The following is a 27543-nucleotide window of genomic DNA, read 5'->3' as shown; positions in this document are numbered from 1 at the left end:
AGTGTGCTAATTGTGGGCCTTAACCACAATTAATCTTGACAGCGCTTGTTCAGGATCATGTTTTCCAATAAGTGATTTTGATTGGTTGGAAGTTTAGGTCATGATTTCTAATTAAGGAGGTGGTGGTAGGACCTAAGAAAAGACCAGCTGAAAATCACAGCTCTGCAGAGTAGTTCTTTAGACCAGTGCTGGTCAATCTTTTCAGTCTGCAATCTCCAAAATGACAGTGCTAGAGACCGGGGACCCCGCCTTGCAAAGCCAATAGATTAACCGATTAACTGTTCGTTCCCAGTCAAAGAATGACCAGACTAGTCAGCATGACTTAAAGAGAAAGAGAGGCACGGGTTAACTGAAGTAAAAGAGGCCATTAAACCAGTGGTCACCAACCTTTTTTATCTAAAGGTTCCTTCTGATGTTCACAGTGAAGCTGAATGTACGAGTCCATTTACCTGTGACCTGTATCGTTAAATGTTATTGATCATTTATTACTCATACAACCTCAGGAATTCCTCATCTTAAGAATTAAAACCAGCATAAAAACTGTGACAGTGAAAGGGACCAGGCTCCTGCATGTTCCAGGCCTGTTTAAAGACTCTGTGTGCTCCTCGTCGGTGCGTAGATCTCCTCGTCTGTGTGGTGCCCCCTCACTTCCCTGCTGCACCAAAGATTCTCTCTAAGTAGGCTGGAAGCATCTTCTTTGTCATCTCAGCTGCCCTGTGCTGATTCCACTGCTGTCCAACATGAGTGTAGGATGCAGGGGAGCAGGAAGTGAACCGTGCCAGAACTCAGCTGCAATTTCTGGATTAAGAGGGAGGCCGAGGGAGGGGACGGAGGTGGTGGGAGGGAGGACAAGTTAAAAGGGATGGATTGAGCTAGATTTGAGGTTTTGACCATGATTCAGACGGCAGAATTAGTGGAAAAGAGTCGGAAGATGCGAGGACAGAGCAGGTGGAGACTTTTTTAAGACTCTGAAAGTTATGTAAACTAAAAGCAGGTCTTAAGGACTTCAAGACCTGGAAGAGCAAAGGCATATCCTGTCTCAGAAAGATGTTTAAAAAAGCACATCCATACTATTGTTGGATTATTGTGATTTGGTTTTATCAGGCCATCCCAGGAAGTCTCTGGATCAGTGGTTTCCAAGTGGTGGTTTGGGACCTAAAAGTGGTTCACAGTGGTGGGTCACACATGTGCCAGGAAAAAAACCAAGATCCCTGTTTGATCAAGAAGTTCAAATGCAATCTGTGTAGGTTTCCTCTTTAATTTTCTCCAAAAATAAACAGTAAAAAACTTCAAAATGTACAGAGAGAACCACTGACATGAAGAATAAGAATACACAGGAAGTTTTCTTATTGGTAATGTTTCAGTATCAGAAACTTTACCACAAAAACAATAAAATTCAACACTAATCAAGCAAGTCTTCCCCTTTTCAAAAAATATAGAGTGAAATGATCCCAAAATTTACAGTGTCAGAGCCAAAGACATGAAGAATAAGAATCTATTTAAAGTTTCAGTACCACTTTATTTTTCAGGGCACTAACTATCCAGTAATTTTATTGTAGTAACTGATAATTATCTAGTAATTTCTCAAGAATAAGGTGGTTAGACCTTGTACTAAGTTGGCATTTCACTGTAATTTATTTATTTATAAAGTTTATCTGATGGGGACAATGCAAATTACATAGTAAAACTTCAGCCTGTTACAAACAAGCTAAAAGTAACTGATGTTTCACATATAGAGATTATAGCTATTGCTAGTTTCCATCTCCTGTCCCTTGTTAGGCTTTTAGAAAATGAAAATGAAAGAAGGTAAAAGTAAAGATTTGCATAAAAATTGCAAAATTAAAAGACAAAATAGTACATTTTTACGTCACAGTTACATAAAATTACAGCAAAACATGGAGTAGGCTATTTAAAAGTGCTCACATCTCTGATTTAGTTTGAGCCACTCCTTAACATTTTTGTTAAAAGTCTTTGTGTCTTGTGTCAGTTTCATATCAGTTGGTAGTGCTTTCCACATCTGAGAGCCTGGTATAGAAAAAGCTGACTGCCCCAGGGAGGTGTTATGGTGGGAAATTTTACAGTTACCACTGGCTGAACCCCCGGTGGTTCTACCACCAGTTTGCCTTTTAAAAAGTTTACATAACATTTCTGGTGCTGAATTTTGTAATCATTTAAAAACCAGTTTCAAACAGGAGAATTTTATAAAATTATCAAAGCTAAGCAAATTATACTGCTTTAATATGTGACAGTGGTGCCACCTCCTGGGTTTTTTAGCTATTATTTTTAATGTTTGGTTATACAAAGATGAAACAGGCTTAATCACAGTTAAGGAGGCTTAGCTCCACACTGTGACACAATGAGACATGTGAAAAGATCATTGCATGCATAAAGAGCTGTGCTGCTTCTATTGGTATATGGTGCCTTATTAATTTGAAGCGGTTGAGATTTCTTTTTACTGTCTTTGGAAATATGATCACACTGAGAAAGTATTTACTCAATAATAAAGTATTATTATGTAATTCATGTAACATTGTGGTAATTCTCCGGTAGTTAGGTGATATTTTAGGTGGTATTAACACTAACCTAAAAAATATTTTAAATTACTCAAGAAGAACTCATTTTAATCGGCCAATATAAAGAAAATACCTGGGAATAATCAAGCAACATAAGTAGAAAAATTATCATCTTATTTCTAATAAATCACACTATAAAATACCAGCTAATTGCCAACAAATTGCCACATTTTTACAAGGGCTATCAGTTATGGGTTAGGATTAGGGTCGGAGGGTTAAAACACATCCTAATCAATAGAGAATCGCTAAAATATTATGAGGGGTACGGTTAGGGGTTGGGGTTAGGGTAAAAAAGACACTTAATTACCAGAGAATTGCCAAGAGTACCTTGCTGCAGAAAGATGGCCAAAATACATCCAATCCATACTGGAAGTCTTAACCGGAAGTCTGTACGTCTAAGGTTAGGCTTAGGCATTAATGCTGCGTTCGATTGTACTCGGAACTCGGACAAATCTGACCTCCGTATCGGAAAAAGTGCAATAGAATGGCCCTTGAGCTCGGGACTCTGACTCCGACTCAGGAATTCAGGTAGGACCCAAGCAGCCCGAGTCGGTCGGAATGACGTAGCAAAATGGCGTCGCGCACCGTGAGAGTCACTTTCTCCTCAGCTTTTATTTTTATGTGTCGTCTAATTTAGCATGTGTGTTACTACAGTGCAGGCCTCTGCACAGCTCCCTTTGATGCCCATATAAGTTCAATGATGCCTGCAGGATTCCTCTAGCTGTTGCGTTCAAGTCATACTTACAGCATATGACGTTTCTCTTTCTCTCTCTCCCTCAAGTAGCTAATATATTTCCCCAACAGTAATTTTTGATCCTCGAAAAACATCAAAACAAACAGCTTACTGTGACCGGCCCTGTTTTCCGAGCTTATGCAATGAAACGCATTTACCTCGGATGTCGGAATTTCCAACCTGGATTTTTCCAGGTGCCGTGTACAATCGAACACAGCATTAAACCCGAGTGGTTAGGTTGGGGTAAGGCAGTGGGGAAGGTGATATATTTGAGATCCAGCACCTAGGGTTAGGCTTAGGCATGAAAAAGACTGACAAACACTGGCAGCTGAGTCCAACACAAAGAAGAAACTTCCGCTTGGGACTTCCGGCATGGATTGGATGTATAGTGACGCCCATGTCAGCCATCTTGACTGCAGTTGGGTCCCTCTGGAGAACTGCTACAATTTTAGGAGGGGTAGGGTTAGGGGTTTAGGATTGGGGTGGGGGTAAATACCACTTAATTACCAGAATATTGCCACAATATTATAGGGTTAGGGATAAGTTAGGGTCAGGGATTTACTGCCTTATACTATCAAGTTATTACTAGGTAAGATGCCAACATATTACAAGGAAAATAACACCATATTCTTGATAAATGACGAAATAATAGCCATGTATTACTATAAAATTACTAGGTTATTAGGGCTAACTAAATAAAGTGCTACCAAATCAGATTTTAAATCGCCTTGCCCTGATTTTTATGTTAAAAAAGATCATTAAATAACTAAAAATAAAAATGCATCAAAAAAGTTGAGACCTGTAGATTTACTAAAGCATGCATTGCTTAATTATTAGACAGCGTGTTTTTCATATTTATTGTTTTTATACTGTTGGCATTTTTTTTAATTTAATGTCTAATTTCATCTCTTAGTATGAAATATATGCCAGTTCATAGCTGTATTGACCAGCTTTTATGGGAAAATATATAAAGTATTAATCGTTTCTTGCTAAATATTTTCCGTTGTGTTGTAAACACCAGTGTCCTCAGTTTTTATTGCCTAAAGCTTGTCGCCATCTGCCGGTGATCAGTGATATACATAAGATTTTTAGCATCAAGTTAGTCAGAGAACGGTAAACAATCCCGGATGTGAGCGACTTTACTTTCAAAACAAATTGATGCTGAATATTTAACAGACCTTATTTGAAATACTAATCCTCGATTAAAAAATAATAGACCTTCTTATTCGTAAATAAAGTTAGTTTTTAATACCACGGTTTGTCAGTTTAAATCTAAGACCAAATTTTGAACAGTGGAGGTTTTACTTTGAAAAACATAACAGTGAATAATCTAGTTCCGGTCTTCTCTGTGGAATTGTGTTATGCTAGCTTGACGCTAGCTTGACGCTGGTAGTTCCGCAGCCACGTCACCTGAAGCAGTCCTCTCCTCTTCTCCGGGTCAGCGCAGACAGCCAGCTGAGTATTTCCTTAGACAGCGGATAATAGGTTTGTTTATCTTTGTCATATCCTTAAATATAAAGAGAAAAGCAGTGAAGCAGCAGTCCGCCCGAGTTGCTGTGCCCACTTCGACGCTGTTAGCTTGTTTTACATTAGCATTTTGGCTCGTCTTCTTTTGCTTCCACTCAGAGAGTTTGGGGGGTTTTTTTTGGGCTGAAGAAGTTCGGCTTGTCTCCAGCGAGGCCTGTGAGGAGAAGTTTGCAAGTTTTCTTAACTGAAGCGGGACACAAACAACATGAATATCTTCCGTTTATTGGGTGACGTGTCACATCTGGTGGCTATCATTATCCTGCTGATGAAGATATGGAGGTCCAAATCTTGTGCAGGTAGGCTGGCATCACTGCCCTTTGACTTAAACAGTGTGGTCATTGTACAGCCCTACTAATGCTCTATACCTGTAGCTCTCGATCATATACACGGAGACTGGTTTGTTTTGAAATTACAGATATTAGTCAGATGAATTATGGAGTGTATTTACATAATGCCGAGTAGTTGTACAGAAGTGGGAGCGACGTGGCAATGTTAACAACGTAATCTGCTGCCTCCTCCACCTTAGATAAAGCAGCCCTTTAATGCAAAGTGAGTCTGCACTACAGCTGACTGCTGTCACAGCAAAATATTCTGTTTTACTTATATTTTACTGGTTTTAAAAGGCTTGAAACCAGTCCAGTCTAACAATGGCATATTAATAGTTTTCTTCCAGGTTGAAGGCCTATACAATCAATCAATCAATCAATCAAACTTTATTTATAAAGCGCTTTTCATACATGACATGTAACTCAAAGTGCTGTACATGGACAAATTAAAAACATTCCCTCAAACCCACCCACCCAAAACATGGCATTTACAAGACTCTAGGCAGGTCCCAGTATAAATCCATAGGCCATAAGCTAATGAGCCCATGATTATAGAAGTAAGCAGGCTATATCCTCAGAAGAGAGGCATCTTTCTTTAGTTGACAAATCATCATTTTTATGCAGTTTTCTCTTCCTCTTCTTGTAAACTTTGACTACCATGAATACTTTTAGAAGTTCCTCTCCCATCCTTGCTCTTAGGGCTTTCACAGTACCATCATTTTGCATTTTTTTATGTCACTAGTTAAAATTAAAAGATGATTACTGAAGACAAAAAGTACTGTTGGGTCTTTGTAATGACTCATACAGGTGCTTTTTGATAGGGATGATTATCAAAATCCACTACCTTCATGGTACCAACACAACCGATACCTACAGGATGGAAATAAAACACAGATTTAAATGCTTTTGATACCCTGCCACCTCAACAGGGAGCCGGCCACTCCATATATAAGGCAGGTAATGAATCTGTGCAATTTATGCCCAATTGCTTTATTTCAGCAGAGCATGGGTGCATTATAGTCGTTTTGCTGTCCAGAGCAATGTCCATGCTTATTTTGCTACCAAGAGGCTAACAAAATGCTACTGATGTTGTTGTACAGTGTAGTGTTACTCAACCCTGCTCAACCAAAGAGCCAGATTGTAGGAAAAAAAGCCTTTGCAAGAGCCACAATATAAGTGGTGAAAAGCTGCAAAAATGGGTTAATGTTAATCGTGGCTAAAATGGGCAAAAATGGGGCAAAGTAGCCATAAAATGGCAAAGAATGGGTAGAAATTGAAAAAATTGGGAGGGAAAAGTGGCACAAATGGGTGAGAAGTTACCAAAAATTGTATTACAGGTGGCAAAAAATGGTAAAAAAGAAAAAACAGCAAAACAGGGCAAAAAAATGAGTGCACAAATGACTAAAATGGGCAAAGAGGTAGGAAAAACAGGGAGAAAAGAGTGGAAAAAATGGGGAAAAGAGTTGCATTTTTTGGTAATACAGCTTAAATGGGCAAAAATTGGCAAAAATGGCAAAACAAAACAAAACAAAAACAAATAAAAAACGGAAAAAGTTGGGAAAGCAAAATGAAAGAGGAAAAAAACTGGTGAAAAAGTGGCAAATACTGGCTAAAAATGGCAAAAATGGACCAAAAGTGGCAAAAAGAAGTGGCCAAAGCAGACTCAGAGAAGTGAAAGTGGATTAAAAGTTGTAAAAAAATGAAAAAAAAAATTGCAAAAATTGCAAATAAGGGCAATGGAAACATACAGAGAAATTAAGGATGGCAATTAAAGGCAACTGTTTAAGCGTCTGAATTAAACTGATTAATGTGACTTGCAGTAGATAATTTCTGAGGTCAAAGCTTCCCTTTTTTATGGTTTTCAGGGGGAATAATATTTCAAATTAAGACAAAAGGAGCTACAAATCTTCACAAAAGAGCCACATGCAGTGTACATGAGTATCACTGGTCTAGACAATGTAACATTCTTACTCTCATGGCAGCTGTTGGATAAAATCTGGCTGAAGATCTGTTGTTGATCTGTAAGTCAATATTATCAGTAAAACAAGCAGCCCTAAAAAGAAGAAGTTCTGACAGTTTTAGGAGCTGCCACTAAATGCCTATCAGACATTCATCCCCTGGCTTTCTCTCTTTGTTTATGTGCAGGAATCTCTGGGAAGTCTCAGGTGCTGTTTGCACTCGTCTTCACCACCAGGTACCTTGACCTGTTCACGGTCTTCATCTCTGCTTACAACACGATCATGAAGGTAAGAGTGAAAATCATTCACATACCATCTTCTGACACGTATTTCTTTACTGGAAGTTTACCTCATTGAAACACACAACATAACCGGTACACCAAGTTCATCTTGTTAGAAAAAGCTGCGTCTCTGAAGTAGAAAATCTCACATTTGCACACACATCAGCTCAATCTTGCTTCTTAATCATGTGTCCAAAAAAAGCAGCAGTCAGTAGAAATTCAGAGCAGAAAGGTTGCATATGTTTCTACCAGTGTTGATATATGAACTTAAAGGTTAATAAACAATCTTATCATTCTGCTCTCAGGTGGTGTTTCTGGCTCTGGCCTATGCTACCGTGTATCTGATCTACATGCGCTTCAGGAACTCTTATGACTCAGAGAATGACACGTTTCGCGTGGAGTTCCTGTTGGTGCCGGTCATCGGGCTTTCCTTCCTTGAGAACTACGCTTTCACCCCACTGGAGGTAAACAGTCTGTGTCAATACATTTGATTCAAGGTGGAGAAAGATTTAGATCCTTGCAATTAAGATCTCTTAGGTTTGGCAGCTTTGACTTTATTACAGCTCAGTTTTTATTTGGGTTGTCTTGAAAGGAGAGTTATAGGGTGCACTCATGCTAGTTCTGAACTGTCCTGCATTATTTTTGTATTAAGTAGTACTAGAAAAGTTTACAAGGATGTCTGCAAAAAGACCTTTAACAACAGGACAACTGACTCTACCTACTGAACCACCGCCCCCCCCGATGCATGGTCTCACAAAGTCAGCACAATGGAGAAATACACAGACAGCACATCAGCAGCTTTACTCACTCTGTTGCTTATTTTGAGTCATTTTGGTCCGATAGCACTCCACGATTCTTTAAAATGACTGTCAAGAGGAATCCCAGATTAAGTCCACGCTGCACCAGCAATCCGGCTGTACCGAAGCAAACCTCTTCATCCGTCCCAAGGCTAAAGAAGTTTACTATGTCTGAGGGCTCTCACATTGGTCAAACAAACCTGACTTCATGGGTCAAATGTGCTTGGGTTCAGTATTGATTATCTAGTGTGAATGCACTTTTAAACTGTGTCATGATTCTTGTAAAAGTTAAAGATATCAACATGGGTTTTAAATCACTGCAAAAGTAACAGAAGTCAACCAAAACTGGACAATTCCTTGTTTTGAATGACTCAGAAATGCAGGAAAACTTCTGCACACTGTCAGAATTGTGCAAAAACCCTGCAATACTCAAACTCTGCCATGGCAATTATGCAGTTAAGAAAATCCCCACTCTACGTCTCTTACTAAAGCCTGAGGTAAAAAAAGACTTAAGATCTGAAACTTTATATCAAAGCACTGATATTCTTGATCACATTTGATCTTTAGGGTGGGGTACCAGACTTTTAAACATTGATTTAATACTATTAAAAGATTAAACAATGTCAATATCTGTTTTGATATCATGACAATAAAAAAAGAAGTCCACAGCACCCAATGTTAGGTAATTTCTTGTTTTTAATCAGCAAAAAGGTTGCAGGCAAACTCTTTGCAGGCAAAGATGTTGTAATTTAAAGAAAGATGCTGTGGATCATTATTTCTGAATGTTATTATTATGAGTTGGGCTTCTTAAACCTCTTTCCTTTTGCACTTTTAACTCCTCAGTTTAAAGTTTGATCAGGACTCACAGGTGTTCCTCCTTCCTCCAGATCCTGTGGACCTTCTCCATCTTCCTGGAGGCAGTGGCCATCATGCCGCAGCTCTTCATGATCACAAAGACAGGTGAAGCAGAGTCCATCACCACACACTACCTGTTCTTCCTGGGTCTTTACCGAGCCCTCTACATCGCCAACTGGGTTTGGCGTTACCACACCGAGGGCTTTTTTGACCAGATCGCCGTGGTGTCCGGAGTCGTGCAGACCATCTTCTACTGCGACTTCTTCTACCTTTACTTCACGAGAGGTGAGTTTAATCTCATGCAAATAGGACTAGTAGGAATGAGAAATTCTAGCTGAGTTGAACTGTGACTGAACTTTAGTTTGCCATTTGTGATAATGATGATAATTTTAGCTCTATACATAGATTACGTTGTGTTTCATAAAGGTAGCAAAATAAACCGGCAGGTCATAAAATCATTAGATCAGGAAGGATGAACAAATACATTTATTAAAGGACAAAACTCACAATTTAAAGGTGGAAAGTAAGGCTTACAAAGGGCTTTAAAAGATAATATTAAGATATAAAGAATGTTGTGTTTTTAAAATTTGTTTTCATCAGGAGGTGGGAGGGTTGTTTTGTGTTGTTTTGACTCAGAGCCCCCAGGCAGTGGGATTTACATTCTACATGCTCAATCTGTGATTTTAGCTGAAACAGACATTTATCTTAATATAAACTAATGCATTCCTTTATTTTAAGATTTCATTTTGGACTGCTAGCTTTAAATTTTTAATTTCTGTATCTGTCCACCACTGCAAAAAATAATGGTGCATCAAAATCAGTGTTGCTGCCAATTATTGACCCATCCCAGGGCCTAATAATAATAATGATAATAATAATGATAATGATAATGACAATAATAATAATAATAATAATCAAATGCACCTTATGTTTTTTTTGTTTTTGTTTTTTTTTATTAAAACAGTGGAGTTGTGTATACGTACTGGACATTAAAGGGTTTAACCCTGACTTAAGATATTTTGCACTTTTATCCAGCTTTAACTAAATGGCATTTTCCTTGTTAGCAGTTACAATTAAAATGCTCAGCCTGGTCAGATTTCATGCAAAATAAGAAAAAAAACCCAAGAGAAATGGGTACAGTTTCAATTAATTAGATTTCTTGATCACTCTCATTTCTTAACCTCGCTTTTTTCTCTTTCCATCCTCTCTGCAGTTCTTCGTGGAAAAGGAAGCATGGGCCTGCCGATGCCCATTTAAACCCCATCCTTGCACCATTCAGCCACCCACCTGTGCCTGCTACAGTTCATTATCTGAACTAAGTCTTTGAACTTCACCTGAACCTGTATTCAGAAACAGGACGTCCAGTCTGTTGTCTCTCTGGAGACCACAACGTTTGCATCTGTAGACATGGATTTCTGTCTGATTGGTACTTTGTATGTATGTGTGTTTGTAAGGTTGTGTGTAAGCATGTTTGCATATCAGTGTGCATTCATTCTTCTGTGGTTTATTGTGATTATACATGAGATGCAAATGTGACACTGATGTGCACGTATAACTTAATGTAGGTGAGTGAGAAACACTATGTTGACATGATGTGTAGACGTTTCTGTAGACCTTTGGAAAGTTAAATCACAAAACTGTAAATGTCATCAGCTGTAGTTTGTAGTTTCAGTTTCCAAACAGTGCAGATTAGAGCTGAGCCATTAATCCAGTTTCAATTTCAGTTATGATTTTTGGCTTCCCGCAGTCATGAAAACAAGATTATCTGGATCAAATTATTACTGTGACCCATGCTGTGTTGCAATCTTTAGTGCATAGGAGTACAGCCCAGTATGTGCTCTGCCTCTCCCACCAGAACAGCTCTCACTTTAATTCAAGTGAGGAGCAAAAGAAGCTACAGCTTCTGCTGTGGCTAGTTTGAAGTGAGAGCAAAGGAGATAACATAAAGGGAGATATTGGTTTAAAAAAGACCTCAATCATTGGGAAGCAGTCTGATTATAAGGGTCGAACTTTGCAGATTTTATCACATGGTTTTGGCTGCTACTTAAGGGGATATGATGGATATTTCGGGGCTGTGTCCATAGCTGATGTTTTTTTCCTGGTAGCGCTTATTTTCACTATACAAAACCGACAAAGTCCAGCGTTTTCAGAGCTTGGCATCCTGAGTGAAAAACATCTTCACCATCAGCTGTTTTTAGTCTCTGCACTCACTCTCACCTCTCAGCTGAAAATAGCAGGGATGCTTAATGTCATCGACATCAGATCACAGTGTTTTCCACACATGGCCTGTTCTTGGTGGGTCACCCAGGTATATTTACAGCAATCTAAGGATATTTGCCTTTTTTATGTATGCAGTCATCATCAGTAGTACCGTGCAGATCTTTGGGGCAAAAAGAAGGGAAGGAAGATTGACACAACCCAGATCGTGCTCTGGATGTCTTTGCATTTTACCAGGGGCACGGGAAAACTACCTGTAAAAAAAAAAGTTTGCACCTTTAGGATGGGCTAAGGGGTGGATGTGGTGAGCAAGCATGGCCGAGGATGCTGTCTGGGCAGGTAGTAGGGTTGCCACGAGCCTGTAGGCATGCCATGGATGTCACAAGGGCCAGAAAACCGCCAGCAGCCCAGGGGTATCACCAGGGGGACAAAGGCCTGGCCAAAAGAGATGCTGTCGAGCTTGACCTTGGGCCGGGGTCGTGGCATATCGGGCCCTGTGACAAATTCTTGCTGCCTAAAAATGATGCACATAACTACAAGCACAACAAAGATTTCCAAAAGCAGATCCCTCCTATATGCACTGGTTGAATCCCAACAAATTGTTCCAAAATTTAGGCCATTGTTTCAGCCTTTTTTTTTTTTTTTTGCAGCTTGACACAAAAGTCAGTGATGTTATTGGAGCATCTTTAGACAACGTACGGTTGATGAATACTGTTAAAAGAGCAGAAACAAAAAATTAGAAGTGAAGAATAAGATGGGCCAGAATAACCAGAGTACAGGGCCATTCTGTGGGAAACACTGATATCACTACAGAACATTTCTTCTGATATTTACAACCAGTATACCAACTGTAAATATCAGTTGCAGAGTTTTAGGCTTGATAATCAAACCTATGTCAGTTTAGGCCTTTGCTCTGCTCATCCTCATTCCTTCCTGAAACTTTAGAGAGTCTTTTTACGGATTTAAGCTTAAGTTTTTACCTACTTTAATAGGTATATATCTTCATCGGTATCAGCTAGAATGACTTTGGTATGAGTGGTATATTGGTAAAAATCCAGTAGTGTGCGTTGCAAGAAAAAAGTTCAGCTTTTGAAACTGCTGTGCTCATTAATGCCACCCATCCTCACTGACCAATCAAAATCAAGGGGGAGAAAAGCTTTTGACATCTGCTTTGTCAACAACAATAGCGGCAGGAAAAACTAACTGGATTTTATTTTAACTGCTGGTAATGGCAGGTTAGGATTCCCTTTACTGTTTTTTTTCAAGTGGTCTCAGTGATGTTCATTGAATAGAGGGAAATATTAACCACAGAGCTTTTTAAAAAAGACACAAGGATACATTAGAGATGCACCAGTTGTTAAAATCTGGGCTTATGCTGTTACCGATGTTTGAAATAACAATCTAGCCTACAGAAATTTTCAATGCCTGTGGATTTTTTTGTTCTTTTGGCATTACAGCGCCACTGTTCCATCAAAAACAGATCGTTTTGTCTACAGGTTACTCCCTCTGCCCTTTAATAAATCTCTTCTCTGAATCAGCTGTTCGGTGAAGCTAAATGCTTGCATTTAATTCATAACACTTAACATCTGCTACTGACATCAGCTCATGCCTGCATTATTTACAAATGGCTGATGTTTGTCAAAAGGGGCGATACTGGCCAATACTGATGTTAAAGCGATGCATCTGTGCATCCCTAGATACAACCAAAAAAGTACTAGTCAACTTTCATGACCTAGTGACAACTAACACTGATGAGAACCACTCTGAAACTGAGATTGTGGGTGCTGCCAGCACAAAGAATGCTGTCTATGGACACAGGCCTTAATTTTATGCACAAAGCAGAAATCAAAATCCATTCATCAATCTATAATCTACACTGCTTGTCCCATTTGAGGTCACAAAGGGCTGGAGGCAATCCTAGCTGTCGTTGGGTACACTGCACTGATCACTAATTAATCACAGGGCTGAGATATGGAGACAAACAAGTAGTCACACTCACCTATAGGCAATTTAGAGCCAGCAGTCAACCTAACAAGCATGTTTTCTTGACTGTAGAAGGAAGCCGGGGTACCCTGAGAGAGGAACCTTCTTGGTGTGAGGCAGCAGCGCTAACCTGTTAGCCACTGTGCAGCCTGTAATCTCAGTATCATTCTGAATAATAGCTGTAATGATATTTGTGATAATTGAGCAGCCCTAGTACAGATTTAGTGTTTACTATGCACAGAGCGTCACATCGAAGGTTCCTACTTTAATTCAATCACCACCAAACTTTCGACAAAGCAAATCCCTCCTGATGATTTAACAGCAAATATGTTGTAAATTTTTAAATTTCTACTGCGTGTCTTTCCACAAAGTGTCTTCCTCTTCTCTTCTGTAGTGTACGACGCTCCTTGAATTGATTATTTTGTGCAAACATTTTCTCCTCTCATTGCCAAGTACGTTACTGTTTGTATTTCCTCTAAAGTTGTCTTTTTTTATGTGTATTTCTTCATGGGAGGAAAAAGGGCTAAATACATTGTGATGTCTTAAATGAAGCCAAAGCTGAAAGAGAAAATTGCTGCATTTTTTTAATTTAAACCAGTTCTTCCTGGTTTGTTTCCTTGGCTGCACTGTTGTTGTGTCGGGGAGAAGAGTGAGTAGAATTGTGTCAAAGTGCTGAATCTGTAAAATGTTCACCTTTTTTCACAGCATTTTGATGACAATGCATTTATTACATCATGTGAACAGTTAAAGGTGTGAGTCTGTTCTGTTACTCATCTAGAGGATCTACAACACACCAGGATGTTTGTTTTTCTGCAGGACACGCAGCTAAAACACACACATGCATTCACCAGCTGTTCTTAGGGAGAAATTTGTTCCTAAACCCTCTTATCTAGTTTTTAAGAATGACATTCAACAAAGTTTTGTTATCTGGGATTTGCTCTAAGCTAAGAACAAAATCTAACAAAACTCCAGAGCACTCTTAGCAGTATTTGAGTGCTGAGACGATGGGATAAAATGGTTAATTTTGAACTTATCAGCACTTAAAGTTGCAGTGTTAAACATTGAGCCTTGTAGCATTTAGCAAACGAACTTGAAATGAAACATAAGCATAAATAGGCTTGTCCAAATGATTGTTTTATCACCTGAAAAGGTAACATTATTCAATTTTTATTTATTTAGAATTGGCCTTTTTACTCCGCCATCTTAGATTTGTGCATCTTGCATGTTTCTACAGTGCCAAAGATGAGAGTAAATAAAATAACTTATTTTTAAGAATTCCACAGGTTGCCACATGTACCACTAGAAGTGAGCAATACAATCTGTCAAAAGTTGCTAATATTTCCCAATTTTACATACTGCACCTTTAAATATCCTACATGAACATGCAGTTAACATATACATTACATATACATTCAAAGGGGACATATTATGCAAAAATCACTTTTTCAGACTTTTCTAAGTAAAATATGTCCCCCTGGCCTGTCCACAATCCCTTCAACTACCAGGACACCCCCCCCCCCCATCTTTGCTAATGTTAGCAAGGATGCTAACAACAACACAGGATCAAGCCATGGTCATAAAACTCCGTTCAGCTCCTTCAGTTTTCTTCTTCAGCTGCTCAGATGAATTCTGAAAAGTGCTCCAAAACTTTTAGCAGGTCCTGTTTGTTAACAATATTAATCCAGTGTAGAAATTCGTAGTGGAATTGGAAAAATTTGAAATAATTAACGAACTTTACAAGCTGAAGACAGAAAATATGATGTGTTCAGGTAACTTCAGTAGATCAGATGACTGTATTCTATATGATGTGATGTGCTCAAATGTCATATAAAAATGGGAAAAGTTATTTTTTGATGATAAACTTCCATAAATACAGTTGTGAATATGTGTTTATATTTGAGGGATATCCAATAGATGTGACAGACTGAATCATAACTTTTTAACTCAAGCACGACTCAGCTGAGACCACTTGGAGTTTAAATATTTGCCCTTAGTTTGTCTTTTCACCAAACTATTGAAAGTATTGATAGTGGCGATAAGGACTCAGATCAGCACTTTCAATTTGCTTTACATAGAATTAAAAGAATAAAATTATAACTCTTTACAATCAATCAACAATCTTAAAAAATCTAAAAACATAAAAATATACCTAAAACTTTTCTAAAAATGTTTAGATTAATCATGATTAATCACAGCGTAGTGATGTGATTAACTTTAATTGAGTAACAGCACGAATAAAAACACATTTAAGGTTCACTTTATTATTCCTGTGAAGGGCCATTTGTTTAAAATTCAGCAAAAACACATCCAGAGCAATCATAGATACAGAATAAAGACTCTACAAATAAAAAAAAAATAACACAGGCTCACAATTGAGATAAAAAGCAAACCGCAGAATTGACAAATTGTTTTTTTAAATCCAGCATGCTGGGCGGCTGAATCTGCTTAAAGCTTAAAACTGGAAAACAAAGGATGGCTGTGATCAGCCAGGATCAACTGGGCCTTTTTCAGGGTCCTAACTTTGTACAGATGTTAGATCATTGAGGGTTGGACCTGAAATGTTCCCACACACTCTTCCAAAGCCGTACAACCTGTTGTAATTTTTAATGCTTAGGGACCCGTACTGAATGATTTAAAAAAATGTTTAAACAGATTTAATAAAGCAAGTGAAAAACATCTTCACAGAAGCATTATAAACACATTGAAAGAAAAATATAAAAACTAATAAAAGAGGCAGATAACACTGCAAACATTGGTAAGTGCAGCATAAACTGGGTACAGCAATGCAAAAGCATCATAATGAAATGATCTGTTCAGTTGCTTGGATGTGACTAAAACTGTGATTATAATTTCAAACTTTCTCATCAGAACAGCACTGTGCAGAATGTTTAGGCATGTCTAGACGAAAAAATCTGGCCACCTCAAATCTGGGGGGATATAAGGGCAGAGTTCCCCATCATGCCCCTGGGCAGAGTGTTTAGATGTGTTGAGATGTCGCCTGTTGTACAGTGATCCCTGCTGGGGTTGTTTTGCTCATGTTTGTAGTGGATTGTTGTTGTTTCTGTGAGACATATTCGCACCATGCATGAAGCTATCCACTGAGCTAGAGCCTGCCTGTGACTTTTAAATGGTTGTATTTAACTCTGTATGAGTTGAAATAACGTGATTTATTTTGTGTATATAACTTTTTTTTTATAGCAGTGACTTTACTACAAATGAGGAAATATCGTGTCACCGTGCTAATCCTCAGTAGCTACTCAGTAAACACCACACTATGGCATCCCCAGAACACACCAAAATAAGTTTTCTTCTAAATATTTTATTAGCCTGCAGTGCTTGATATAATATGATCATGTAAAAATGCTGACATAGCCTCTCAATGGTGGCTATACAGTATATGAGAAAATATCCCCACCTAATAAAAAACAATGAAAAATGAAGGGATTTTAACACCAAGGAATGAAAAAAATAAAAACAAAAATAAATCAAACTGCAATGGCAGTGTATTCAAAAAATGTGTTTATAATGGGAGTAGATGGGTATAAAATACCCTTAGGGACTCAGGTGTGACTATATTTTTTTCTGAAATACCAAAATTCATCCCAAAATACACACCCTCAGCAAAATTTATGCCATATGCATCAACACAACCAAAGTTATCCACAAAATAAAGCCCAAAAGGGTAAAAAAATACCCTGAGGGACCTAGGTGGGTTGAAAAATAATGAAGTACTAATGACAAAAACTGGCATTTAAGGGGTTAAAATTTTGAAACATAATGAATATTCATTACAAATGGTGATGAATGAAGTAACTTAAAATATTTATACAAAAAAACGAATGATACATTAATACATCTATCTTTTATGGCAGAGAGTATTTTTTACCCTTAGGGACCTGGGTGTTGCACTTTTTATACAATCGGGCGCTATGAAAACATTAAAAATTGTTAAAAATGGTTAATACACCAATATGTAGAAGCTCTTTAACCCAAATGATATTTTTAAAGCTAAAATATCATTATTATTGTTATCCATGAATTTTCAAATTTACTGATTTACAAAAAAAAAAAAAAAAAAATAGTAAAGCACATTGTTATTTCTTGATTAATATGTCAGATTATGGTTAGGCTATTTACTTGCATTCCTGAACAGAAAAATTAGTTTCAGTGGTTGAATGTTATGCTTGATTAATTTCTGACTTCTCAGAGAAGCCCAGTGAGCCGGCTCAAATTTGGGTGAATTCAGTTTGAAATTCCTCATTCCTATTCAAAATGGTAAAACGTGGAGAGCTCACTGAAAATGAGAGAGTCTGCATTAAAGCACTTCGTGACGCTGTGGCATAAACCTTACTTTGGGTCGTGGTCTAATACATTTGTTAAGCACTGTACGTTTAGTAAAGCTTAAACCCTTGAGGTTTGCAACACGCAATGAACAGTTTTTGGTGACGTTCTTCAGATAAAAGGTCATGAAACTGTGATTCCAGAGTGAATTTTCTCTCAAAAACAGAAACATCCTGTTTTGGTTTTAAGCTGATTCCTCAAATCTTGAAGTTTGTCTTTCTATTAAAACATTATTCCTGACAACAACTCAAGTAAAAGTTCAGTTATTTTGGTTAAAGCATACTTAAGTAGAAGTAAAAGTGCTGGTCTATAAATTTGCTCAAGTAAAAGTAAAAAGTATCTCATTTAAAGTTTACTTGAAGTTCTGAGTCCTACTGAGGAGGTGTACAGTAAAATATGATCTTGACTGGCAATAACAACGAGTCGATCTCTAACCAGGTTGTTCAGGTAAAGTCACTCCTCTATAGCATGAAATACACATCAAAACTGACAAACTGTAAATAAACTCATACAGGGTTAGAATTTACACTTTAAAGGTGTTGATATTTTGAAAGTAACATTTTAAAATATGCACTACACATCCCTTAGGATTAGGGGTGCACCGATTGATCGGCTAAAATCGGTATCAGTGCCGGTTTCCTTAATTTTAGGAGAGTGGCAATCGGCCGATCCTTGTTAATAAGATCGGTGGATAATAGCGGTTTCATATGCCTCTACCTACTAAAATGTGAAAAATGAAAGACTAAAGGAACTGATATAATTTAGCAGTTTGGACAGCAATGCTCTAAACTTTTCATTTATATTTGAGAGAACTTCCTCATGTGTAGTTAAAACAACAAGCTTGTATGGTTTCACGGGTATTGTTCAATGTTTTTCAATAAAATATGATTGGAACATTGAAGGTGTATGCTGTCAGTTATAAAAAAAAATCGGTGTCAGCAAAAATCGGCAGGTCAGGCTTTTTAAAGATCGGTGATTGGCCAGGAATCAGAATCGGTGCACCCCTACTTAGGATCACTTATGTCACAGGTGGGATCTCCAACTCAGTGGATAACTTCACTCATGGTGCAGATGTGTCTGTACATCAAAAACAACAACAATTTTGCAGAAACATCACCAAAAGAACCCTGGTCATTCTCTCTCTTTGTGCTGCTGTGTAGTCAACAGAGGTGGAAAAGTACAAAACTAATGAACTCAAGTAAAAGTTCAGTTACTCTGGTTAAAACTCTGACTCTGAAAACTACTCAATTACAGTTATTTGAGTAAATTAAATGAGCTACTTTCCACCTTTACTGCATTTAATCCTTTCTATATACGGCTGTCAAAAAAGAAAAAGATTTTAGATCAAAGTAATCTGAGAATTTCTGCAGTTAATCATGATTAAATTTTCAATATTTTGCATTCAATTTTTTTGTAATTTTTTTTATTTTAAAAAAATCAATACTGCATGTAATTTAATACTTGGCCTTTGGGCATATTTAAGTCATAATTTTTGCACATAACTTCATATAAAAGTGTTTGATTTTGAAAACTCCTAGCTTTAACTAAATGTACTCCAAATTTTGGCCTAGCATCTGGGTATAAAGCAAGGATGTAAAAATGTTTGAATTTTTCATTCTTTTTTAATTTTTATTTCGTTTTCACTTTCTGTGTTCAATTTCAGTTTAGTTTTAATCAGTTTTTACTGTTGGTTTGTTAGTTTAGTTTCTTTTTATATTGCAAAAGTGCTTTGTTTTAGTTTACTTTTTATTAGTTTTATTGTAAGTTTTAGTTTTTTTGTAAGGGTGGAGCAAACATACATTGAGTTTGACACCTGTGCTCTAGGCCATCTGCATCATCATTAGTAAATATTCAAAAAATGGAGATGTTACAAAAAAGGCCAGATAAAGTGATGAAAAGGGTTTAGAGAGTGGCAAGAGTGGCAGTGGCAGTGGTTGATGAGTGCAAAATTCAATGTTTTATCCTGTCATTCCAGCACTTAAATGTTCTTTAGGGTGCTCTAGAGTGTTCTTAGATTTTGTTCTCAGTCAAGAAAACTTTGGTGAATATCTTTAAGACCGTGTAAGAGGGTTTAAGTGTCTTCTCAGGACTGATCGGTGAATGAGGCTCGACCGTGCAGGAGCTGATGCTAGGATCTGACGTGATGCACAGAGAAAAATCAAACAGCTGAGTGTATTTCAGTCAGTCCAGTGTTCCTCGGGGAAGGAATGTTTTTCTGTGTTTGAACAACACCTTGCTGCCCTCTCTCACAGCTCCGCCCACCGCCTTAGCGGCCGTGCTGACAGAGAGCGGTGACGCTGCCAGAGCGGCTGCCTTCTCCACCACCTTCGACTTCTTCACAGCTTTCCCTTTCCCTTTGTCTTTCACCACGATCCCCGCCCCCTCCGCCGCACCTTTCCCCAGCGCCGTCACCAGCTCACACCAGAAAAGCCTCTCAGCCCTCTTCCTCTCCTCCTCTTCCTCCTTCCTCCTCTCTTGCGTCGCTTTGTCTCCACATTCCCTCTGTGGTGACTCCGCCTTGTGTTCTATTTCTCCCAGAATCCTCTGCTGCACATCCTTGATGGCTGTCTCAGCCTCCTTGTACATGTTGTCAGTGTAGCAGCCTCCTTCGTTTCTCTCCACCAGCTTGGCTATCTTCTCCAGGAGCGGTTTGATCTGCTCTGAGGTTCTGTCCTGGTCGCGGTTATCAAAGACGTGATATCCTCCATGACAGCTGCTGACAAACTCCGACAGCTCAGGGCTCATGTCCACAAAGTCCTGGACGGGTTTACCTCCTAGTCTGCCTCCCCAGGTGAACAACACCATCATAAACCGGGTGGCGCCCGCTCCAAATGTAGCTCTGATCCACTCTAAGGCGTCCCTCTCCTCGGACGTGAACCTGCCCAGCTGCAGCGTCACCAAGAAGACGTGAGGTCCCGGGGAAGACATGAGGACGCAGCGTCCCACCTCTGCCATCACCTCCTGATGGGACAGGTGTGTATTGAAGAACCCCGGGGTGTCGATCACAGAGATCCTCCGCCCGTCCACAGTCCCAGTTTGTCTCTGGCACTGCTGGGTGACGGAGCAGGGGGAGGCATCCACCCAGAAGGCTGACCGACCCAGGATGGTGTTACCTGTAGAGCTCCTGCCTGATCCCGTCCTCCCCAACAGGACAATCCTGAGGGATTCATCAGGCTCTGATGTGGGGGGTGAAGCTTCACCGGCTGGGGCAGAATAACAGAACAGTATTGTTTTGTGGTACAAACAAATGATTGGATGAAGGCTAAAACCATGACTGAGATTAAACTCAATTTACTGTGCAGCCCTATGAGGTACATTTTTGAAAAATTATTTACTGAATAAGATGCCTATTCTGATTAGAAATAAAGGGCAAATGTTGAATAAAATACTATCAACATGGACTTGATAAAGACAAAGTACAAAGGTAGGACCTCTGCCCCTAATAGCAAAGTCCAACCTCCTTTAAAAAGTCAAATAAGCAGTCATTAAGTTAAGACTCAAGATCTGAGATAGAAATTCAAACGTATTAGTTCAAAAGGTCAGAACATGAAATTAAAAGTCCCAAAAATGTTTTTAAAAGGCAAATACATGATTTTCAAAGGTAAATATATGAGGAAAAAAGGTTCAAATATGAGATATGATTTAAAATGCTGAATTTGAAAGATTTTAAAGATCAAATTATGAGATGAAATTGTAAATCCTGAAATTTAACAGTCAAAATATGAGGCACAACACAAAATACTGAGTTTTAGGGTTAAAATAAGAAGAAAAAATGCCAAATCATGACTTTAAAGGTAAATATATGATATTGAATTAACAATCATGAGTTTTTAAGGGTCAAAAGTGAGATAAAATTCAAAACGCAAAATTTTTGACCCTTAAACTAATGAGTTTAAGGGTCGAAATATGAGAAAAAAAATATCAAATCATGAGTTTTAAAGGTAAATATATGATATTAAATTAACAATCATGAGTTTTAAAGGTTAAAATATGAGATAAAATTCAAAATGATAAGTAATAAAGATAAAAATCATGGAATAAAATTGTACATCATGAGTTTTAACCGTCAAAATATGAGATAAAATAAAAAATATTGAGTTTTAAGGGCCAAAATATGAGGGGAAAAGGTCAAATCATGACTTTAAAGAGTCAAATTATGAGATAAAATTGTAAATCATAAGTTTTTTTAACAGTGAAAATATCAGAATAAATTTGAAATCATGAGTTTAACAGGTAAATAAATGAGATTCAATTAAAAATAATGAGTTTTAAAGGTTCAAATACGGGATAGAATTCAAATGCTAAATTTTAAAGGTCAAATTATGAGATACAATCCAAAATAATGAGTTTTCAGGGTCAAAATATGAAAAAAAAACAAATCACCAGTTTTTAATGTCCAAATATGAGATAAAATTTTAATGATAAGTTACTAAGATCAAATTATGAGACAAAATTGTAAATCATGAGTTTAAATTGAGTCAAAATAAGAGGGAAAAAGTCAAATCACGAGTTTTAAAGGTCAAAATATGAAATAAAATTTAAAATTGTGAATCCAAAAGGTCAAATGTCAGATAAAAAGTAATACTTCTATTAATATATATAAAATATAATACATGGTTATACTTATTTTTACTTTTTCACATTTTTATGACTTTAAAATATTTTAAATCATCAAGGTTGAGTTTACATTTCTATACTTTAGGAAATCTTCAGACCTCATGCTGGTGGGACAGTTATAATCTTGTGGGCCAGGTTTGGCCCCCGGGCCTTGAGTTTGACATCCCTGATGTAGAGTGCGTTGCTCACTCACTATGACTGCTTATAAATAAATAGGAAAGGCTTCATATTTGTCTCTGTCTGGGGACTCAAAATTACTGACATCGCCCCCTGGTGGTGAAAGCTGTAAGGTTGAATGAGCTTTATGGAGTTTTAGGAAATTCCCCAATCGGTAGGTGCTAATTGTTTTAATTTTCCATTTTCTACAGAATAACCTGGTTTCTGGACATTCATGAATAAAGGTTTTATGTTGTCTTGCTCCTGTACTGAAGCCACATATGCCTTTAGTGTCATCGTATCTAGATCCTCAGGATCCCAGACTTAGACCTACCTTCATGTGACGCTGCATTTTCAGATGAGGACATCCTCACAGAGACTCCAGCGTAGAGAACCAACCGGTTTGTCGACGGCTAAGATTGTTTTATCACCAAGCATCCGTGTGTTTAATCTGTGAATGAGATAAATACACCACACGTCACTGATAAGATCAGCACCATCTAACCGCAGAGCATCACCACAAACCATGACGGTGCAGATTCTCACACTGGCACTGCGACGATTTCAGCCTACATTTAAAATTGATGAAAAATTATCCTGCTGTTTAGTCCACCACAAAGAAAACTTCAATTAATATTATCATCTTTGTTGTCTCACCTTCTGGCAAAGCAGAAGTTTCCGTTAGCTGATGAGGAATCAAAATAATCGGCTGCAGTATTTACAGGAAAATGGGCTGTAGTTCCTCACTGTGGCCACTGGGGGGCGGCAAATGGTCATGACTGAAATATTCTCAATCAGCTCTGACTTCACAGTTTTCTAATCAACAGCAAAGATGTGGGTGAACTTATAATAACAAAGAGATTGTCTGGATGGGAGCATATGTTGCTCTAAAACCTCTTTTTTACTCCTCATGCCATAGGCACTAATGCAATCCCCTCCCATCAGAGGTGCAGGCTTTTCAACTGTGCACCGACAAGCTGGATGGTCCCTCTCCTCTTTAGTCCACAGGACACGGCATCAGCGTTTCCAAAAAATGTCATATTTTGAGTCATATGACCGCAGAACAGTTTTCCATTTTGCTTCAGTCCATTCTAAACGAGCCTTGGCCATTCTGGTGATATTATGGACTGTAGGTGGTGGGATAATCAAAGTCTGACATTGCATAATGATGAACCTCTGCCCATCTTTACTTCTGAGAGACTCTACTTCTCTAAAATGCTCCTTTTATACCCAGTCGTGCCAATTCACCATTAGTTGCAAAATGCTCCTCCATCTGTTTTTCTTGAGTTTCACTTACTTTTCCAGGTTTTTGATACCCTGTCCCTGCTTTTTTGAGACGTGTTGCCACCATCAAAATCAAAATGAGCTAATATTTTTAAAGAAAAGGTAAATTGCCTCAGTTCTAACGTCTGATATGTTGTTTTTGTTCTATTGTGACTCAAATGTCTTTGCATTCACTTTGATTTACATTTTGCACAGCATCCCAACTTTTTGGGAAATGGGGTTGAATTTATTTTATCACACATAAAAAAAGCCTACTTTTATACCAGTCTAAAAAAAAAACAGGGCTTTTGAGAAAACATTCAGGGCTTAAATCCCTCTGGCTCCACCTAAGGGAACATGTATCTCTAACTACCAAGTTAATTCCTAAGATGTAGCATGTCTACTAACTACCAAGCACATGTAGGGTAATAAAAGCACTCAACTACAAATATATATATGTAATAATAGTCATTTTTAATTATCATAGACATATCAGAGTGAAAATTCTACGTATTGTACCTTTAACATAACATTAATCAGTGCTCTACAAGACTGATTGCATTGGGTAACATATGGGTTCAGTGTACTCTGGAGGTGCAGACTCTAAAGATTTCAATTAAAATAACAGATAAATATTTCCTTCACAAAAGTAAAATAACTACAAAAAAAGAACAATCTTAATAAATAAGTCAGTGTGTGAGGAGCTCACAGATACAGTTTAATGGGATTTTCAACAACAAAGTTCTCCATTACCACATCATTACATAATGTCCCCTGTGGTGTTTTTATCCACATGTTCAGGATGTTTAAATACTTTTTTATCATTTCAAATACTAAAATTATTCAGACTCAACCTCCTCACTCATCCACGTATGCCTCATATTTTTCGACATCCTTTAATCGAGTTTTTTTGTTTCTATGGAAATTCCCCTTAAGGCAGACTTTTCATCGAGTCAGCAAACTCTTCATCATCTCCGATTGCTCCATCAACACTAAACACGTCTGAAGGTTTCTTTGGCTGCAGGTCAAACTCTGGATGACTCTGGCTGATATGCATGAGCGGTACAGATGCGGTAAATAAAGATGATATAACGGCTAAATCTCAACAGAGTGAAAACACAGGGGCATAAAGGTGAATGCCTTTAAGATCTTTGAGGTGATGAAACTTAAGAGTTGATTTTTTTTGCTGCTCTAAAATTTACAGTTTCACGCACAACATGAAACGCTAAAGTGATTTCAGAAAAAAGAGCATCAGAAACGAGCGACTGAACATTTCAAGTCAAAAACAACAGTGACTGAATTCTCTAAATGTGGGCTGTAAAAATAAAAATAACTTAAATTGCAAATGAATACGTGACTGTCTGGGTCATTTGCAACCAAAGTCCATATTAAAGCATGTCAAACTGAAAATCTGAGGTGCTCAGCTATATCAAAATCCTTTCAAAAACAGGAACGTGCCTCAGTGTTATGACCTAAGCGTGTCTTCATCAGGATGTTCATCTTGTCCTTTTGAAAACAGATGGACTTTGTTTGCAAACAACCACGACAGCGATTTTAATCTCTGTTCTCTTGAGGAGTACCTGATCCTTTTCATTCACTTTTTTCCCCTCGTGCATGTCCCTTAGTCTTTCTACAATAATACACTGTTTGAGAATTTTCCCTTCAGTATTTGAATAAAAAAAAAAATCCAACCATGAATGCATCTATTAAAACACCAACTGTAATTCTTGGCTGACAAGGTAGATAAAAAACTCTATTTTTACTCTTGTTTGCAGCTAAAAGAATTTAGATGGTCTCAGTTATTTTGTTGTACAAAAATACGCTTTCTTCTCAGGCTGTACATCATTAGTTATTGCCTACATCCTCAGCCAATCAGAGTGCTCGTTACAGTCCATAATCACTATATGCCTAAGTCATCTATCATTATTATTATTATCTATTAAGTCATTTTTATTTGTCATGTAGTCCTTGTGGGTTTTCTTTTGAAAACCACATCTGTTAGAACTTACTATTAAAGTATAAATTTAAAAAAATCCTATGAGTTTGCCAATTTGTTGTTTTTCTAAAAACGTGGAAATATAACTCATGCAATTATGCTATGAGGCTAACAACATCCAGGGATCAGCTGAGGGGAAACTATTGAGCGAGCAAAAGGTTGTCATAATCCCAATGCTTCATATACATGTAAAGGACTGGTACTTGGTATGGTATTGGGAAGGAAAAAAATTGTTTTGGAACATGTCTAAGTAAAACAGATACGGGCACTGTTTTAATCATATTCAACCTGAAACACTAGAAATAATGGTTCATAAACTGGTGAGAGACACAAAAGTCAAGCTCCTCCATCTCTCTCTCTCTCAGCCTGCAGCCAAGATCATCAGCATGACTTCAGCCATCTTTCTTTGCTTACTTGTTTAATATTCTTTGCATTAAAGATAATTGATACTGATTGATAGCCCTGATTTCTTTCCCCTAAGCTAGGGTCGTAACAACGTTCACCTCATAGTCAGCAGAGCAAACGTTTCCATGTGGTTGAATTTAAGAGTTTGTGTATCTGCTCCAACAGGCAGTAATGTTGCAGTGCTGCAGTTAGTGATGCATTTAAGCCATAAAAACTACTGTTACCTCCTCTACACAAGGAGTTCTAAGAGTCTGGCCATTATCCCAGATATAAGCAACTTAAAGAAGTCTTGTCATGGAGTCCGTTTTATTTTCCACTCCTGTTAGATGAGGTTTGTGTTCTCTAAATAGGTTGTCCTCTAAAACACCTGATGTCCCCTGCACAGGTGGTGCTGAAAAGACTATATGCTACAGGCTGCTGTATTAAAATGACTCGTATAAATATTTTTCTTAGTGACAGACTAGTGACGTTTTATTACATTGACAGGATTCAACTGCTCACTCCCTGCAGCCTTCTTCAAGAGTCATGTGACGTTTCTGTGATGCATCTTATCATGCGACTCTTCTGAGGAAGACTGCAGAGATAAGTGGCTGAAATATGTCGAGGTGACAAAAAAGTTTAGAAAAACTAGTTTCTGTGTAGATAGTTTAAACTAAGAGGTTTGCAGAGCAGATATCAGGATGAACTACTGAAGGGTCTGTCCCACTCCACCTGGTTCCTCACTGGAAAGCTTGCTGCCTTGTTCGAGGCGACCTGAGTCTGTGTGTCCTCTGCAGGAAAACCTGAGCTCAAAGCATCAGGACCAGGCGTGTTAATGGTTAATGAGTGTGTTTCAGTGGTTAATGGTTGTGTGTTAATGCTGTGAGAATGGTTTGGTCCATCTGTAGCTGTATTCTCAAAGCGCGTGCTGGTGTTGTGGCACTCCGGCCCCCCTGTTCCGTTCATCATGTTTGAATCTTCAAGGTCAAAGAAGGTCGTGCTCTCTCCGATCCCCAGCCCGAAGCTCTCTAACATATCCATCACCGACGGCGTCGTTGGGCCGCTCGGCGTCTCCTCCTCGATGCGACTCAGCGTGGGCAGAATGTCCACCAGCTCTGCCATCTCCATGGGCCGGATCACCTCAGTGATGCTGGGAGGAATGTCCTCCTCCTCGGTGAACGACACCTGAGTGTCCAAAACGCTAAAACCCATGTCTAACTGAGCGACAGCTGCAGGCTCCAGCCCAGACTCGATTAAAGCGTTTGCACAGTCCAGCTCTGACTGTCCGATGCTCGTCAGGTCTACGGTGGACTGAGCGGCGATGTCTACAGGATATCCTCCCTTTGCAACACCCTCCATTAACACCAGCGCCTCTTCAGGGGCCGCCATAATTCCTGTTGGAGCAGAGACCTCGGCGGTTACGACGTTTGGTGGAGTCCCGCTGACTGTAGACTCTGAAACAGGAAAGAGTTACAAACTTTACCCTCAGCTAAATCAGAAATCCCAATAAAAGAGATAAAGTCACATTGTAAAGTG

The 27543-nt window shown here is 38.4% G+C and overlaps 3 protein-coding genes across 4 annotated transcripts in view; 1 reads left to right on the top strand and 2 right to left on the bottom strand.

Annotated features, from left to right (window-relative positions):
• Positions 1–4686: 4686 nt before the first annotated feature.
• Positions 4687–13999, top strand: kdelr3 (KDEL endoplasmic reticulum protein retention receptor 3). Its single transcript, XM_041777842.1, has 5 exons — positions 4687–5129; positions 7305–7405; positions 7704–7862; positions 9083–9335; positions 10264–13999. Exons 1-5 carry the CDS (start codon positions 5039–5041, stop codon positions 10305–10307), a joined length of 648 nt encoding a protein of 215 aa, XP_041633776.1. The 5' UTR covers positions 4687–5038; the 3' UTR covers positions 10308–13999.
• Positions 14000–19397: 5398 nt separating this feature from the next.
• LOC121503923 (GTPase IMAP family member 7-like) lies at positions 19398–23076 on the bottom strand. Its single transcript, XM_041778534.1, has 3 exons — positions 23022–23076; positions 22699–22815; positions 19398–20794 (listed from the first exon to the last, which is right to left on the bottom strand). Exons 2-3 carry the CDS (start codon positions 22730–22732, stop codon positions 19773–19775), a joined length of 1056 nt encoding a protein of 351 aa, XP_041634468.1. The 5' UTR covers positions 22733–22815; positions 23022–23076; the 3' UTR covers positions 19398–19772.
• A 1004-nt stretch (positions 23077–24080) lies between these two features.
• The window catches only part of LOC121529508 (ankyrin repeat and fibronectin type-III domain-containing protein 1-like), a 58537-nt gene continuing 55074 nt past the window's right edge, over positions 24081–27543 (bottom strand). For both annotated transcript variants that reach the window (XM_041817423.1, XM_041817424.1), the window contains one exon: positions 24081–27461. In XM_041817423.1, the coding sequence (XP_041673357.1) occupies positions 26704–27461 (758 nt within the window). In that variant the 3' untranslated portion in view covers positions 24081–26703. The remainder of the gene's footprint in view (positions 27462–27543) is intronic.

This window comes from Cheilinus undulatus, linkage group 21, assembly GCF_018320785.1.
Source record: "Cheilinus undulatus linkage group 21, ASM1832078v1, whole genome shotgun sequence".
NCBI lineage: Eukaryota > Metazoa > Chordata > Actinopteri > Labriformes > Labridae > Cheilinus > Cheilinus undulatus.
The sequence above is the reverse complement of the archived record's forward strand: the minus strand, read 5'-3'. Positions and strand labels throughout refer to the sequence as shown.

Coding starts and splice junctions, on each gene's coding strand:
- LOC121503923 (XM_041778534.1), bottom strand. CDS start 22,732: ATGTCCTCATCTGAAAATGCAGCGTCACATGAAG. Junction 20,795..22,698: donor AAATGCAGCGTCACATGAAG/GTAGGTCTAAGT, acceptor ATTCTGCCCCAG/CCGGTGAAGCTTCACCCCCC.
- kdelr3 (XM_041777842.1), top strand. CDS start 5,039: ATGAATATCTTCCGTTTATTGGGTGACGTGTCACATCTGGTGGCTATC. Junction 7,406..7,703: donor CTTACAACACGATCATGAAG/GTAAGAGTGAAA, acceptor TTCTGCTCTCAG/GTGGTGTTTCTGGCTCTGGC. Junction 7,863..9,082: donor ACGCTTTCACCCCACTGGAG/GTAAACAGTCTG, acceptor TCCTTCCTCCAG/ATCCTGTGGACCTTCTCCAT.